The 18,375-nt window shown below is 39.2% G+C and overlaps 1 protein-coding gene across 1 annotated transcript; it reads left to right on the top strand.

Moving 5' to 3' along the window:
- Positions 1–16,916: 16,916 nt before the first annotated feature.
- Positions 16,917–17,945, top strand: LOC124796090. Its single transcript, XM_047260175.1, has one exon. The coding sequence runs from the start codon at positions 16,917–16,919 to the stop codon at positions 17,943–17,945; it is 1,029 nt and encodes a 342-aa protein (XP_047116131.1).
- Positions 17,946–18,375: the final 430 nt, after the last annotated feature.

Consider the following 18,375-nt stretch of genomic DNA (forward strand, 5'->3'; position numbering starts at 1 on the left):
ATGTAGTTGAGCTGTAGTGCCTTCATTTATAAAATCTACAGAGTCCAGAATTGATATGAAATCTCCTAACTTAACCTCTAATACGTAAACCAGCTTTTGGACTGCCTTGCTATTAGAATTCTTAAACAGCTCAACGTGACACGAGTTCCTCGCAGTTTCGAGTTTTACGATTCGTAAACTTCCTTGTTGGAACTTGCATGGTTCTGGATTAAAGAGCTTTCTCCTGAAACATTATTGTGTGACACTTAAACAACATTTGGCCAGAAATGCTTTATCAAATACCTCACAAGTGAAACAAGACTTGGGGGTTGGGTTGTTTGGGGGAAGAGACCAAACAGTGAGGTCATTAGTCTCGTCGGATTAGGGAAGGGTGGGGACGGAAGTCGGCCGTGCCCTTTCAAAGCAACCATCCCGGAATTTGCCTGGAGCGACTTAGGGAAATCATGGAAAAGCTAAATCAGGATGGCCGGACGCAGGATTGAGCTATCGTTCTCCCGAATGCGAGTCCAGTGTGCTAACCGCTACGCCACCAGGCTCAGTAAACAAGACTTGCAACATTTGGTTGCCTAGAAAGCATCATCATTATAAATGTACCCACTGTAGAAGACTATTTATTGATTATCATTCCATGAACAAGGTAGTATACCAAGAAATCCATGGATAAATATGAAAGGGTACATGTTTTTCTTATCCTGGGAAAAATCTGATATTTCCAGTGTTTGAGTAACTTCTCTTCCATGGACATTTGTTGCATAATTCAACGTTGCCCCCCACTCCACAATACACTTGAGGTTACAACCTAGCGGCAGAGTCAGATTGCTCATTCTACATACAGTCTGAAAATGGGGCAGACATGTGCATCCGTTCAGTTTTGTGCACTTTGGACTGATCATCATATTTTATTTATTTAGCCATCTGTGGACATTTTAAAATGTATGGATGTTGTCAGTTGTGTACATTCATATATTTATACAGTTTGTTGTTACATGTAGTTAAACATTGTGACATATAAGTTATTTACAATAATTTTTGCTCCTTATCAAAATATTGTGAAGCAAAAGCTATTTACAATCATTTTGTACTGAGGAATTCACTTATAGTGCAAAAGTAGTATTCCTGCAAAAACAATTTAAGATTTTTCCTAAAGCGGTACATGTTGTCTGCTTCTTTTATTTTCTGCGGCAGTTTATTATACAGTTTTACACCTTCATACAAGAAGCTACTTTGAATCTTACGTTTATTCTTCCTTTCTAGGTGAAGACAGTGACTTGTTCTTGTAATATAGTTATGAAAACTGCTATTTGTGCTATAATTTTCTATATTTTTCGTGATGTACACTATATACAACTATCCCTAACCTCGTGTAATTCTTTACTTACATCTTTTAATTGTTCTCTAATTTCGTGTAACTCCTGTTTTCTGAACCATCTTTTTCCACTACGACCTGAAAATTTTCGTCTACGTCTTTAGCAATGTACACTATTCTTTGTAGATATCAGAGTCGCAAATTTGGCACAAAATTGATCTTAATGCTGTGCAGATTGTTCACTAATCTTTTTCTTTGGCTCAAAAGACAAATTAGCAACGTATTGAGACAACTGTCGAACAATTTCAGAAAGCGACTCTTCAGCTTGTTTTATTTCACTTACTTCATTTGTCAACTTGGTTTTCAGTTCAGAGAAACCCATATGAGGTTTTAAAAACATTAGTTGCATTACAAATATTCTCTTCTTCATCAAAATTTTTTTTCATTCTTATGGCTTACCCTTCAGAATTTTACTTGGTTAAATACTTTGTGAAAATGGTTTGTGACCCAGAGGAGAGGGTGCTGACATTGCTGGTGACATCATGAAGGTGACAAAGCATATTGCTTGTTAGAGCAAGTCTTGACTTACTGACATCAATAAATCAACTTGCTGGCTAATCGCTTCTCCTAGAAGGAGCAGTTCACATCTTGATCGAATGACTCTTAACTTGATTTGTCGGGAATGTATGGAGCAATTCTTACTACTGGGTGTAACAATGGTGCTCCATGAGGCAATATTGTGGTAACAAAGTGAATTATATGGTTAATTTATTAGAATTTTCGCTATAAGATGCTGATGCATGGAGAGAAACGTGTCATGTAGTCCCCAGTGTAGCATAGTATACATGAGCAGCAGAAATGACAAATGTTTTCTACTGCCACTTAAAGTTAATACACAAGCATGGGGTCACTGTAATGTTTGGAGAACTTTCAAAAGTAGCTGGAAAGCATAGGAAATCTCATTTCTTATCTGTAAGAGTGTGAATTAGCACTGTTCACTATGCTACTTCATTGGAATGTCATGTAGTTTCCACTGTGTCGCAGTGTGATTTAGCATTATCAGCACAAGATGATGAACGTTTTGTGCTACAATATAAAGTTAACATCGCAGCTTGGGGTACCTGTAATGTTTGGCTGACTTCAATGTCTGTTTTAACCCAGCTAAGACGACTTTTTGACAAATTGAGATGTGCAAATAGCATTGTGTATTTTGGTACAGAGAGCAAACTATTTTGTGATAATTGTGCTTAAAGTTGTAGTTAGGTCGACAATAGTGCCCATGTTTGCTTTGTAATGTTGTAGAAGCATTTGTTATGTATTCTGGTTTCTTTTATGTGTGGTACAAAGACTGCATTAAGCTTGTCCACTGACATTGAAGATACATCAGTAGTTGCTATAACTCAGTAACAATTTAGATGTGGAAATAGTTATCTTGGGAATAAATTGTGCCTTGAAAAGTGTGATACAGATATCGAATTTTAGTCGTTAACTAGTGCTCTCTATCCTGTGAACTTTATCTACAGTGTAGATTTATGATCCAAGTGTATTTTTTAATTTTTCAGTTATGACTGTATTGCCACACGTGTATTGTATTAGAAAGCTGAGGTGCTTTGGCAAATAATACAATTTTATTTTTGTACAAAGCTCGCATTTTCGTTCATGACAAGAGAACTGCAATTGTACTTCCGTTTTACAAATAAGTAACCCTTGTGTATGTGTTTCCAACTTGAAATATTTTCTCATTTTGATAAATGACTCCATTTTAGTGCAGAGACCGAATTATTTATCACAATCACAGACCTGTGGTGCAAAGTGGTATTAAGATTCAATTCTGTGCCGGCCGAAGTGGCCGTGCGGTTAAAGGCACTGCAGTCTGGAACCGCAAGACCGCTACGGTCGCAGGTTCGAATCCTGCCTCGGGTATTGATGTTTGTGATGTCCTTAGGTTAGTTACTTTCAACTAGTTCTAAGTTCTAGGGGACTAATGACCTCAGCAGTTGAGTCCCATAGTGCTCAGAGCCATTTGAACCATTTTTCAATTCTGTGTTAGAATCTCACTCACCATAGTCTGTGACCATGCCTTCCATACTTTAAGAAAGTCTCTTTTCGTATTACTAAAATATGCAGTTCATGTGTTACAACACAATGAAGATATCATACAAACGCCTTTTTCGATCCTAAAATGGTGTTTGGTCAGTTCGTTTATCTTTGCCTATATGGCACGTATTTGTATCTCGCATTAAGAAGCATAACGATTCGATTTTGGTATCATTTAGTAGTTTATTATAGAAATAAATTCTGTAAAGGTTTTAAATAATCTTGCACCATAATTCTGATCGATATATTTTGCAGCCTTCCTCAAGATTTTCTACATAAACTCCAGGTGACATTGATTCAATGCAAATAAAAATCAATATTAGGCCCACAATATTATCGATTACATTTTTCTTGTGTAGGATATAATGCACTACTTTCTTCCCGCAAAATGGATGCTTGATGAGGTGATGCATTACTGAAAAATTTCCAAAAATTTTTGATGTACGTTTTAGAAATGGAAATACTGCAAGTTGCGCCATATGTATATTCTGATAAGCATTTTAAAGGTTAAAATAACGTTGTGACACTTGGCATAAACCTCGTTTATATGTTGTTACCTTCTTCCCTCTCCCACCCACCCCTCCTCCTCTCTCCCCAAAATGGTGGTTGTTTAGGTTTCCTTTTGCTCATAATTTCATTTAGGTCTGGATGAAATGTTAATTGCCTGCTTAGCATGTGGCATACGTTTTGTAGAGTTACGTAACAGTTTAGATGAGAATTAGCACTACGACAATTTGAGTGATAACAGTCATCTTTAGGTGTCACACATTAAAAGAATTCTTCCAGTAAGTATTAGTAATTCAGACTGCCTATTTCTTTGTGTTCTTGCCTGTGTAGCACTGTACTTTAGCCAACAGATGCCCTATGCCTTTATAGACTTGTGGAGATTCATATAGGTACAGATATGAAATGTTAACTATCTGTCTAGAATGTCATCTTTTAACCATATGTGTTTTATAACAATTTATGAAAGACGAAATCTTGGTGCAATTAATCTGCAATTCCTCAGTCATGTTTTAAACATCAGTCTTGACAGATGACATTCTCACGTTTGATATAAACATTGCACGCATTTTTATGTTTTTGACGTATTTTGGCAGACATTTTAGATGTGTAACAATCATTGTCACACTTGAAAAGCATCATGTGTTTATGTGAGGAAATATTTAATTTAAGGTTCCATTGTGCCTTACACCAATCAGAGATCGAAATGCTTCACCTGTAAATCAATTATATAAACGTTGTGTGTGAGTGTGCACATGCGCTTCTGGATATTTGTGTGTATGTGTGTGTGTGTGTGTGTGTGTGTGTGTGTGTGTGTGTGTGTGTGTACTTTGCTGGCAACGAAGCTTGCGTGGTTTACATGTAGACGTATTGCAGATTACACACTTTACATATATTCGTTTTCGGTAAATACTTTCTAACATAGCGCAAATAATTCTGATCGCTGGACACTTTTTAATAAGGCCAAGATGTCGACTCTGTGGCTACATTGTGAGTGGTTGTTGCACTTAAATGGCCTGTAAATTAATGGGATATTACTGACTGTCTCATTTTAATGGCCATGGCGTTCCAAGAAATGAGGTGTGACTTTCGGGAATGCGAATGACGTTAGTCACCACAATATCACTTGCAAGGCTTGTAAAGTATTTGTCCTTGCCATGTGTCCAACCCACACTGGCACTTGCGCCTGACGTCAGTGCTATGGCAGTGTTTAGTATTGCATGTGGATTGTATCCAGTTAGTAAGTTTCTGTCCTAATGAGAATGAAATTGCTGTTCTTCAACCTATATCTTTGTGTATGCTCAATCAATAATATTGCTGGTGGCTTACACACGCTGTCCTCCATTGACGTTAGTTAATTCAGAATATCACAGATGCCGAAATGTTTGACTAAGCAGAACACTAAAGGGGACTCCATACCAACAGAGAGGAGACAGTGCAAAACGTAAGAGGAGAACTTGAAAACAAACATTTTGTAGATAGAACCGGTGCTATAGCTCGTTGCTAGAAAACTTTCTTGCTGTAGAAGGGATGCTAGGTTTGATTCCTGGGCTCGAGAAATGAGTCTGTGTAGAAGAATGATTGTGTCTGACCAAAAACATATGTACAACGGCGAAAGCATGTTAATTATCTGTTCCAAGACATATCAACGCGTGACAGCTAATTTAATAACTACATATAATGTAACAATTCGTGCTCCAATTTTGGCATTATTACATAAATACTATCAAATCTTTGATTGCAATAAACAACAATAAATATTATGAATATTATAAATAATGTTCCTCTAAATCTATTTTGTAGACCGGCATATCTTTATAACTGCGTTATTCATAAAACAAATCTTCAAAAGCATGTCCGCCTTGTTGGAGTCGTTGAAGTAAGGGCCTCTCAGTATTAGCATGTACAACTTCTAACATTTCTGCACATACCAACGTACAAGCATGACTTATTCATTCTATTAATACATCTGGACTTTCCAGGTCAGTTTCCTAAGCCCTGGCTTTGATATATCCCCATAAGTAAAAATCCATGAGAGTTAAATCAGATGATCTCGCTGGCCGTCGAATGCCACCACCACGACCTATCCATCGTTCAGGGTATACGTTGTTGAAGTATTCCCAAATCCTCCTATAATAACGGGGTGACGCACCATTGTCCTAAAACCAGCACCTCAGAGCTAACTGAAGCGGGATGTCGAACTTACAAATACAGCAGACTAATGAGTCTGAGAGCCAAATAAACTAGTTCAATGATGTGGTCTCCTAGGATGCCGCAGCATACGTTAATCCCAGTACGCTTGCATGTGACGTGGTCATAACCAGTGAGGATTTGCAGGAGCCCAGTAATGTATACTGTGTTTATTGACAGTGGTGTCATTGGCAAAATAGCATTCATTTCCCCAAAAAATTTGCCTGATGAAATCCAGATTTACCGCAGCTCTATTTACAAGACGTCTGCAAAATGATACCCGATATTGGAAATCGTTTTGATAGAGCTGTTGGTTTAGGTGCAGCTCAAACCGATGCCAATTTCGTTCCATCAGAAACCTTTGTACGGAAGACCTCGATATCCCCAAGTCCGTTGCAGCTATTTCTTGTCCAAATTACGATGAGAAATAAGTACTAATAGGCGAGATCTAATGACTTTCATAATAAATAATGATCATAACAGCATTAATTATTACTGTTATTATGGGTATAAATAATTCTGAAACCTAAATGCAATAGCACGATAAATCTTCCATTTACGCTACATTGTACGTACGTGTTATTTTCATTTAAGCAACGCTTACCTTGAGTGGGATGTGCTCCGAATTAAACATTTACGTTCCGGGAAATATCGGGTGCGTAGTGTAGTGGCCATTTCATTACAAATTGTACCAGGAAATACATCTCTGCACGTCTAAAAACACCCACAGAAAACAGACCTCGCGTCTGAAAACGTTGTGAACAGAGCCTTCGGACGTCAGCTGCACTTCGGTGCGTCTCCCCATGGATCAGTATCATATTGATGCAGTCTCACTGGAGTACATTGCAATTGTTACGTGTTTGACTGTAAAATTTGATTCGAACTACAAACAGACCGTCACGTGACCTTACCAGAGCGGAACCATGAGGAAAACGCACTCAGATGGCGGCACAGTTTGGTGGACGTTCAAAAAAGAAAAAATGGTTGAAATGGCTCTGAGCACTACCGGACTTAACATCTGAGGTCATCAGTCCCCTAGAACTTACAACTACTTAAACCTAACTAACCTAAGACATCACACACATCCATGCCCGAGGCAGGATTCGAACCTGCGACCGTAGCAGCAGCGCGGTTCCGGACTGAAGCTCCTAAAACCGCTCGGCCACAGCGGCCGGCGGGGTGGAGGTTCGCTTGTACTTGCACTTCCCCTTTGTACAGCAGTAACGAGGCAACACTTCTTGGACTAATGTATGTGGGAAACATAAAACTACACAGAACGGCTTGCATAGGCCTTCTGGTACAAGAAATTTACTATCCGTTCTGTTCAACATTTCTTATAAAAGTTTATTTCCTCTGACCAGAAGGGCAGTGTTGCCTGCCAGCTTAATATTGGTACCTGTGCCCCTGCACTTTTCATAAGACTTCAGAAATGTTCTCTGAGTCACTCCATCCCTTCTTCAGAGTAGTAGCTAAATTTTGCTTGTGGTAAGTTACGACACTTCTATGAAAGGAACTTTTCCGAGGCAACTACTTTTAGTCTGCCTTTCTACAGCTTCCAAAAACAGTTTATTTATCATTCCTGCAAGACGTAATTCTAATAGGTAGTATATCAAGTTCAGTCAAAAAGAGATTGAGGTATCTGAGTATCGTTCACATCGGGCACCGAATTCACAAGCTGAAAGTTACCTTTAGGACCAGGTTTAGCATAATTTTCTTCTGATACAATCTTGATTATTTCACAATTTAGTAATTGTTGATAATATAACGTTAGTGTGGTCACAATGGCAGGAGCTACGCCAGCTGTCAATCGAGGTAGTAGCTCTTGGACACACAGACGTTAACATTACCAAATAGTAGTAAATATTAATAGCAGTAATAGTACTGGTCCCGTGTGGAGTTTGCTGGTCTCCCATCGGGCGCCTCCCCAGGTGGCGGATAGGGGAATGCTCACCAGATATGGTGGGTACCGGGGAAATAAAATACCCGGGGTGGACCAAAACTAGCAACTGCTGCCTTGTAGTATGATATTGGCTTATCAAAGGCTAAAGGAAGAAAACCTTGAGTAAAAATTACCTGGTCCTCCAGGTTGGGGGTTGTGCAGTGGGCCAGCTCCTCACTCACATAAAAACATAAAAATGCTAAAAAACCTAATAATATGCCTCGGAAAAATTGGAACTTTGGTCGACGAACTGGCAATGAGAAACGGAAAATTATGTTTGGATGCTGGAATGTGCAAGGTATTTCCACTAAAATAAATTTACTCCCCGCAGAACTTGACATGTTCAACGTGGATGTTGTCGTACTCTCTGAAACAAAGAAGAAAGGCCAAGGAGAAGAAGAACTGGATAATTATGTACATATCTGGAGTGGGGTATCAAAAGCAGTAAGAGCCAAAGCAGGAGTCTCCATTATGATAAAAAAATCATGGAAAGAACGAATCACAAATTGGACATTCATCAATCAACGTATAATAACTGTTGAAATGACATTATTTGCTAGGGAAGTTGTGATTATTGGCGTATATGCACCCACGAACGACACAAAAGATAAGGAGAAAGATACATTTTGGGACACCCTCAGGGAGACTATTGAAAAAATCCCAAGAAGAAAGGAACTGATTATCATGGGAGATCTGAATGGAAGGGTAGGAATTAGAGAATCTTGTAGAATAGTAGGAAAACATGGAGAGGACGAATATAATGACAATGGAGAACGATTGATTGCAATTTGTGAACAATTTGATCTAAAAATTACCAACACATTTTTCAAACATAAGGACATTCATAAATATACTTGGCAACAGAACACCAAAGAACTTCGTTCTATAATAGATTATATTATCATTAGGCAAACAAGTAGTTTCAAGGCAGTAGACGTCAGATCTTATAGAGGAGCCCAGTGTGGATCAGACCACTATCTAGTTAAAATGAAGTCTTTCTGGCCATGGAAGAATGCAAGGAGTGATACAAGTAACATAAATAAAACGAACCAGACTGAGAAAGATGAAAATTTACCTTTTAATATTGACAGCCTACAAGACGAAAGTATCAGAACACTCTTTGCGGCCAGGATGGAAAGGAAACTGGTTGAATCATTTGAAGGAAGTACAGAGGAAATATATGACTACATAAAAGCTAATGTGAAAATCATAGCAACAGAGGTGTTGGGTAAAAAAGATAGCAACCACAACCGTGCAGCAGAGTGGTGGTCAGAGGAACTAGAGGTCCTCATTAGAGAAAAACGAAATGCGTTCCTTCAGTGGTTGAATGATAAATCAGAAGAAACAAGGTCAATATACAAGGAAAAGAAGAATGAAGTGACGAAAAAAATAAGGATGGCAAAAAATGAAGCATGGGAAAGAACATGTGCCAAGGTGAATAGCAAATTAGGATTTGGGAGAGCAAAAGAAGCATGGTCAGTATTGAAAGGGCTTCGACAGGATACAAAAAGCAAAACTAATCTCCAACTGATAGCACAAAAGGAATGGGAAGAGTATTTCCAAAAATTATTAAATGAGGACAGAGAAGAATATCTAGAAGAAGGAACAGGGGAAGATAAAGGACATGAAGATGATGAGATCCATATTTTAGAAAGTGAAGTACTTCAGGCGTTGAGAACAGGAAAGAATGGTAAATCACCGGGACCAGGCAATATCAATCTGGAGTGTCTGAAATATGGTGGTGACAAAATTGTGAAACTGATAACACAGCTCTTCAACAAAATGATACATGGAGATTCAATACCCAACGAAATGAAGCTAGGTTATATTAATACAATATTTAAGAAAGAGGATCGCAAAATTTGTTCAAACTATCGAGAAATTTGTGTTACAAACACATTAATGAGAATTTTTGCGAAAGTAATTAAAAACAAACTGGAAAAAAATTTTAGAACCCAAGAAGAACAATGTGGATTCACGGCTGGGAGATCATGTGTAGACCATATTTTCACATTACGACAGATTTTGGAGAAACATAGGGAAAAACCAAAAAGTATAGGATTAATTTTCATAGATCTAGAAAAAGCGTATGATACTGTTCCAAGAAAATTACTTTGGAGAGCACTACATATAGCAAACATAAACCCTTCCTTGATTAAAATAATACAACAGATGTATAAAGATAACATTTGCCAAGTGAAAGTTGGTAATAAACTTTTACAGAAATTTAGAACAAGCAAAGGCCTTTTACAGGGCTGTCCCATGTCACCATCATTATTTAAAATCTATATAGATATTAGCCTTAGAACATGGTCTCGTAAATGTAATAGTATGGGATTAGAAATAAGAGATGGAGTTTACCTACATCATTTATTATTTGCTGATGATTAAGTAGTCGTAGCACAAGATAGGGAGGATGCTAACTATATGTGCAATCAACTAGCAGTAGCATACAAAACTTGGGATTTGAAGATTAATTACCAAAAAACAGAATACTTGACTAATGATTCAGATGAGCTATACATTGAAGTTAAGAAAATCAAAAAGATAAACACTTTCTGTTATTTGGGATGCATTTTAGAAATCGAGGGAAAATCAGAGTCAGAAATCAATAAAAGAATTAGTAGCAGACGGAGGGTCATTGGGATGCTTAACTCAGTCTTATGGAGCAGGAATGTAACGAGCAGAACTAAAAAATTAATATACAAATCCATATTAGAGAGTGTGGTTCTGTATGGAACGGAGACCTGGACAATTAACATGAAGCACATTAAAAAATTACAAGCTCTAGAGATGGACTTTTGGAGAAGATCGGCAAGAATCTCCAGGAAAGAAAAGATAAGGAACACCGAAGTAATAAGGAGAATGGAAATAAAAGAAAGAATATATGACGTAATGGATAGGAAGAAATTACAGTGGTACGGGCATGTACGACGAATGGAGGAAGCCAGAACATCAAAATTGATACTGGAGTGGGAACCAGAGGGGAGAAGAAGAAGAGGACGACCTGTGACCACCTGGCTCCAAAATGTACAGCACACAATGAGCAGAATGGGTGCAGAGGAAGAAGACACACAAGATCGAAACACATGGAGAAATATTTTGAGAGTATAGTTTAAGAATGTTTATTGTTTGTATTGTCATTTCCAGGTAAATTATTATGTTGGAGATAAGCCTCTGTAATGAGGAAAAACTCAAAATAATAATAATAAATAATAGTACTGGTGACAGAGCCAAGTTTTCTTGTAGAAAGTAGTTGTGTGTTCTTATTTGTTGTGTGTTGCTAGTCAATAAATGATTTTTGCGTGTGTTGTACATCACTTGTCTGGCTTTATACCTGAGCTCAAATTCTGTCAAGACTGCAGGCACTTTGATACAATTAAATGCTTTCCATAGGTCCATAGATGCTAGTAAGGTTCCTTGACTTTTCTGAACACCTGTTTGTATTACATCACACTAATTCGGAATTTCTGCTATTGTGCCTCTCCCTTGCTAACACCGATCTAATATGCGTGTGGTACATAATTTTCTCCCTCTGTTTTTGGTCCGTTATTTTGGATAGCTATTAACAAGCATCATGTATTAGACTAATTGTTCAACCCTGTTTACGCTTAGGTAAAAGTGCTTTGCTTTCATGGCCACAGCTTTTATGGAATTTTTAATTTTAATGCCCCCACAAACATATTTTCAACAACTCAAAAAACATTTAGTTCTTCTACATTGCACAGATTTAAGAAGCTCCGAAATCATTTTAACTTGTTTAAAGCAAGATCGTTTAGTACCCTTTCGAACTCTGAGTTCATAATTCTATTCCTTAGCTTCCTCCTCCACAGTCCACTATTAGCAAGTTTGTCATCTAACTGCCTTCCAACTCTCTCATGTCACCCCTCTGCCCTTTCTATGAAAATGACTTGGCGTCCCAATTGCAGTTTTTAGGATGAAACCTTGTTTTGCTTTGTTGAAGTTTTTCTTAATCCTTCGTTACATCCTGTTAATTTTTCCTACAGAAAACTCTTTGTTGCGTTCTTTACTAGTTTTCCTCATTCGTTCTGATTTATCCTGTTTGAGTATTCCTACACAACCAATACCACTGCCCCCTGTCACATTGTCTGCAGTCTTATATATTCTTCGTTTATCAATAAGATGATGTATGTCCTGAGTGACATGCAGCTTTTCTTCCTGTTTCTTAATTATTTAATTCTTTATTAAATTTTATTTGACGCCTTTATTTCAGACACTGTCATTTCCAAGTTGCCTGTTCTAGATTTCCAGTGTTTCACTTCACCACATACTGTTCTCCCTTTATTCACTTTGATTCCATTCTCTTATTAATTTATGAACTTCGTTATCCTATGTTGGGTGTGTTTTTTAATCCAGTAGTACCTCGTCCTTTGTCTAAGTAGTACTGTTGATGTCTCGCTTCTTCGACCTTCACATTTAACAACGTCTCTTGTGATTCTGGGTGTCGTGTTCGCAGCGACCAAATAAAACACATCAAAGGGCTCTAGAAGTCTCTATTCTCGCTCCTTTTTTCTCCCAAAACCATCTTGTCTGCTAAACTCGTTTTTACCTCCCCTAATATTCTGTTTCAATCACTTGCATTGATAAATTATCACCTCCTCTACTTCCTCATGTATTCACTACTCCCACATCATCATCAAGTGATGTAGACCTGTAAACCAGCACAATGCCGCCTGGCGTTGGCTTAGATAAATTATTCTGCGCACTTCACATACACTACCTGATCAAAAGCATCTGGACACCTATTAGTGGGCATGAATATAAGGTGTGTTCACTCTTTGACTTTATGACGGCCATAACTTCAATGGGTTTAATTTCAATGAGATGTCTGAATATCTGTGGAGGAATGGCAGCTCAATCTTCCTAAAGAGCCAAAACCAGAGAGGGTAGTGGCGCTGGATGCTGGGGTTTGGAGCGAAGTGCACGTTCTGTCTTATCCCTAAGGTTTACATCGTGTTCAGGTCGGGATTGTGAGCAGGCCAGTCCATTTCAGGAATGTTATGGTCCACAGACTACTGCCTCACACATGCTGCTTTATGCCGGTGTGCGTTTTCATGCTGATACAAAGGACCACCGTCTCAGAACTGCTCTTCTACTGTATGCAGTACTCAATGCTGTAAAATGAGATCACAGTCTTCCGTATTTAGCGTTATCTTAAGCACAACAAGGGGAATCACACCCTAATCTCGAAACCCACCTCCATATTGCAACATCACCTTCTCCATACGTGACTGTTGACGCTATGCACGACGGCAGGTAACGTTCTCCAGCCCTCCGCCAGACACAAACGCTTCCATCTGACTGTCAAAGAATATGGCGTGATTCTTCACTCCAGGGCATTCATTTCTAGTCATCCACTATCCAGTGGCGTCACTTTTTACACCACTTGCTCTGTCGCTTAGTGTGGGCTACACAAATATATGCGTATGAGGAAGTGCATACCGTTGTAGTCCATTCTTTTTAACTACCTGTTCAGTCACTGTGCTAGATTGTCTATTATCAGCACTTAAATTCGCGGTTGATTGTTTTCCGTGGTTTAATTCGTTTCTTTACAACAAACCTCGACGGTCTCTGTCCGCCTGCACGTGGAGTCTACCTGGTCTTCGTTTAGCTGTTGTTGTTTCTTTGCGTTACCACTCTTTAGTCACGTCACTAACAGTCGATATAGGCAGCTTCAGATTGGTTAAAATATCCCTATTGGATTTGTTTCTAATTTGACAACCAGTTATTACTAGTCCACGCTCGATGTCACTGATTTGTTCTGACCGACCCACCCTGCTGTTACTGGTTCTCTACTATCAACACAATACTCTACGCCTCCTTTTAGATTGGCGGGTCCGCCTCACGTAATATCTAGTGCTTCAGTCTGCGTTACATAGCAGTCTCTGGATTTTTTTTGATCGGAGACTGTAGCATCCTACAAAGTGTGTGTGCGTGTGCGCGTGTGTGTGCGTGCGTGCGTGTGTGTGTGTGTGTGTGTGTGTGTGTGTGTGTGTGTGTGTGTGTGTGTGTGTGTGTTTGTGTTGGTGCTTACGGGCGCTCACATCCCACAATGTATCATCCTATTCATAACAATGTTAAGACATGATGTAGCATCAACTGATGCTGTTATCATTATCGTCTAATCACTTTGCTATTTATCCCGGTGTTCTTTCCATTTTACTTCAACAGTTCCTATTAACTCTCAGCTCCTCAGTATCTCTTTCCAAATCCTCTTGGTTCCCTCTAAATACCCAGAATTCTAATGTTTCACACTCCGATTGGTAGAAAGTTGCTGTCTTCTGTCCTCATCTTCCCCGTAAAGCCTCTACCCAGAGATGCAATTGGACCTAGCTTATCTATGGAATACTTTTCACTAGAAGACATCATGCAAATACTTCGGAAAACCTTATGTTCTGTTGACAACCGTTCTTATCTCTAATAGAGTGTTTGCTGTATCTTTACGCAGTCTCATGTCCTTGATCATTACTGATTCGTCAGTATTTCAAAGGGTGTTTCCCACTCCAAGGTCAAGAAGGTTCTCTAACTTCTGTCCGCTTCAATTGACTTCTGATCATGACACGAGCGAGATGTCGCTCTAGATCTCGAATCTGTTGAAGGGAGTTTGAAATCGTCGTTAGTAATCCACATATAGGATACGAATACGGTACTTTTAGTATCCTTCCCTATTTGAGCAGCTGTAGCCATGAACGTTTCGCAAATGTATGTGGTGATTGCAATCGAACCAAGGATGACTGTATTAATATTCATCAGTGCGTTCTGCAAACTTGATTTTGAGCGTTGCAGTTACAAATTATGGCTTGATCAAAAAAGATAGTAAATGACGAAGAGTTAGTAGAAAGACTGGAAATCATACAAATAGTGTTATTATTGCTAATAATTGAAGCACTGTCTGTCATCCTGCTGAAACACTGTCTGTGTTCCATTGTCAAAATACTCGTGTTATTCATTGATTCACTGAGACCAGTTACTCACAGCTCATTGCTGATATGGAGAGGGGAGTTGTGTTAATGCATCCATTATATCATGTACGCTGTAAAATACTTTATTACACATTTGTAAAAGAAAATAAAGTCGGAAAACGTTCAAATTTTCTATACACACTATTTGAGGCAGTTTCATCATTGGAAATCGAAGGTAACTGTAGATTAGCTTACTGCCTTTTGATTACCGTGACCACCTCCCTCATGAAAGCAGAAGATGAAATAACTCTTGGATCCCAAAATCTAAAAATCAGATTTATTTAACGACAGAAATTCCTGCTTACTTTTGGAAAACGCTACGGATGAACCAGAAACAGCAAGTTGTAATATTGAGACTGTTACAGCCAGCGCTTCGTGGTCCGTGATCCATATTATCTTTTAAAATATCATTGTGTTACGCAAGATGAACTTCATATTCAACACAAAGTCAACGAAGGTTCACAGTAAAGTTTCATTGCCTCAGTAAGTTCAATCATTTTGCATTGACGCATTTTCTCATTCGCAAATCGCGCTCTGCGTTGATATGTTCTCTCTATGTTGAATGGTTGGATTAGTGTGGTGACTGCATTCTCACAGTCACAGTAGTTCCTAAAAAAAGAGCGAAGTAAAGTATTTCTGTAAATTTTCTTCATTATCAACATGATAAAATAAATTAAGTCTATGGAACACAATGTTGGATAATGAACTCTGAGACAACCTTGTTTAAGAGCTACTTTTCAGATTAAACACTTTAATTATCTAGGAAATTAATAGAAAATGTAGCCGAGTGGTTCTAGGCGCTTCAGTCCGGAACCACGCAACTGCTACAGTCGCGGGTTCGAATCCTGCCTCGGTCATGGATGTGTGTGATGTACTTCGGTTAGTTAGGTTTAAGTAGTTCTAAGTTCTAGGGGACTTATGACCTCAGATGTTAAGTCTCACAGTGCTCAGAGCCATTTGACCCATTTTTTTTAATAGACAGTGTTGAACATTTGAAAGATTTCCAACGACTGTCGTTGTCTAACATGGTAACTATTAATATGAAAGCCGAAGTATCATTCCAAAAGCCGGCATATGTTTTAGTCTCAATAACATAAACGAAGAAAGTAAGAAGCACCCATACCTCATGTATTTGTTGCGATTACTATATTAGCGTATCGTAAGATAACTGTGATCAAAAGGCGATGACTAGGTCACTTCTACCATTTATAAAACACACCCATGAAGGCCATAAGCTACACGACATAGCGCTGTCTTACATAAAGCACTGCAGCAACCGCTATCATTACATTTACGCATGAGTTTCATTGTGTGCAAAGCAAATGTTACTTGAAGGTACCAGGATATGGAAAAAATTTTGGCAGATAACCACACGCAAATACGTCGGTATTTTCCTCGTGCTACTAAAGTTATTAGTCCTCCGAAACCGTCTCTTCGATATCAAAGTAATTTAGTCAGAGTACTCAGTGCGTGTGCCAAATCGATACCTTCTTCATCTGGTGGAGTGTATCAGTTTAGTGCCCTGAAGAGCCTCAGACATTTTCCAATAAGGTTTCAGAATGAAAGTTTCCATTGTTGGGAGAAACGCCGAGGAAAAATTCATCAGGCAGTATGGTTCTCTCTTTTATTGTGTAAGGCAGTTGGAACTAATCCACTTTCCTCTGACAAAAGTTCAAGAAAATTTCTTGTTTTCTTGATGGGACGGCTGTACTGTATTTTCGTATGTATTTTGTACATTTCATTTGCTCTGTACGCTGTGCTTACAAGAGCGACCGAAACTCGTTTGAATTTCGATGATTTGGAAAGCTGTTCTGAGACCTGCAGCAAGCTTTTCGCAGCATTTGCCGCTGTGATCTCTATAGCGCGTTGTAGTACCTTGAAACAAAAACGCACTGACATGCTCTGTGCCACAGTTGTTTCTGTGGACAAATTTTTATACAAACGGCCCATGCCAGACTACGAGTTCACTGCGGCTCGTCTCCAGAGGGGTGTCCTGCGGGTGATCATTTCAATAGCCGGGATTGGTGGATATACACTGTGGGTAACATTAGGCCAGACGTATTTTGACATGCTGATATTAAGTTACTTTGTGAACCTAGTTAGAAACACTGTCACTTTACAATTTTATAACCTAAACATTGCCCTGAGGAGAAGATTCCGAAAGCTGAATCAATATTTACTTCAAATATTTAGTATAAATGCAGAAGACGAATTTCCTCAGACACTGTCATTCAGGCTGAATTGTCCATCTCGTTACAATGTAACACAGAATAGGGAGGAATGTTTCTTGGCCAGTGACACAGAATATTTGAGTGTTAATAGGCAAATCAGCAGTATAGATGCAGCACAGCACAGTGTTGGGCTGGCAAGGAATGTAGAAAATATTGCGCTTCTAAGAAAACTACGTGATGCACTCTGCCTTCTGTGTGATTTAGTCACTGCTGTTAACGTTGCGCATAGCAAACAGAATCTCTTAGAATTAGTCAGCTGGTTTTTTAGCATTGTGTCTCACCTGTACATGACTATCGTTGTCTTCCTTGACTTGAAGCCGCTCTGGCACGACACCTCGAGAGGGTGCACAGTGCTGATGTGGTCTGGGGTGAACACGTGGCGCATTGTCAGCGTGACGTGCAGCAGTGATGCGGTCATCCAGCAAGCTGAACGCATGGGGCAGCTGGTGTACAAGCTGCTGCTTCTGCTTCTGCCCCAGGGTGGAGACAGTGGCTGTCGTGAGGAGCTGCAGCTGTTCTCCCAGCAGCTGTCTCAAAGAAAGCTCAACTACAGCGCTGCCAGGTTCGTCTCCCTGAATACGTCGCTGCTGAAGGATTTCGTGGGCGCTGTCACCACATATGTCATAATTTACGTACAGTTCAGTCTCTCAGATGCGAATCAGCAGCAGAACATTACAGGTGAATGCCAATATTGACGAAAAGTGAAGTTCAGGAGTGATTAATTCCAATAACATTTACACTACTGGCCATTAAAATTGGTACACCAAGAAGAAATACAGATGATAAACGGGTATTTATTGGACAAATATATTATACTAGAACTGACATGTGAATACATTTTCACGCAATTTGGGTGCATAGCTCCTGAGAAATCAGTACCCAGAACAACCACCTCTGGGCGTAATAACGGCCTTGATACGCCTGGGCATTGAGTCAAACAGAGATTAGATGGCGTGTACAGGTACAGCTGCCCATGCAGCTTCGACACGATACCACAGTTCATCAAGAGTAGTGATTGGCGTATTGTGACGAGCCAGTTGCTCGGCCACCATTGACCAGACGTTTTCAATTGGTGAGAGATCGGGTGAATGTACTGGCCAGGGCAGCAGTCGAACACTTTCTGTA

This window comes from Schistocerca piceifrons, chromosome 4, assembly GCF_021461385.2.
Source record: "Schistocerca piceifrons isolate TAMUIC-IGC-003096 chromosome 4, iqSchPice1.1, whole genome shotgun sequence".
NCBI classification, from domain to species: domain Eukaryota; kingdom Metazoa; phylum Arthropoda; class Insecta; order Orthoptera; family Acrididae; genus Schistocerca; species Schistocerca piceifrons.

What these genes read in the sequence shown, in the direction of transcription:
- LOC124796090 (XM_047260175.1), top strand. Translation starts at nt 16,917, where the DNA reads ATGCTCTGTGCCACAGTTGTTTCTGTGGACAAATTTTTATACAAACGG.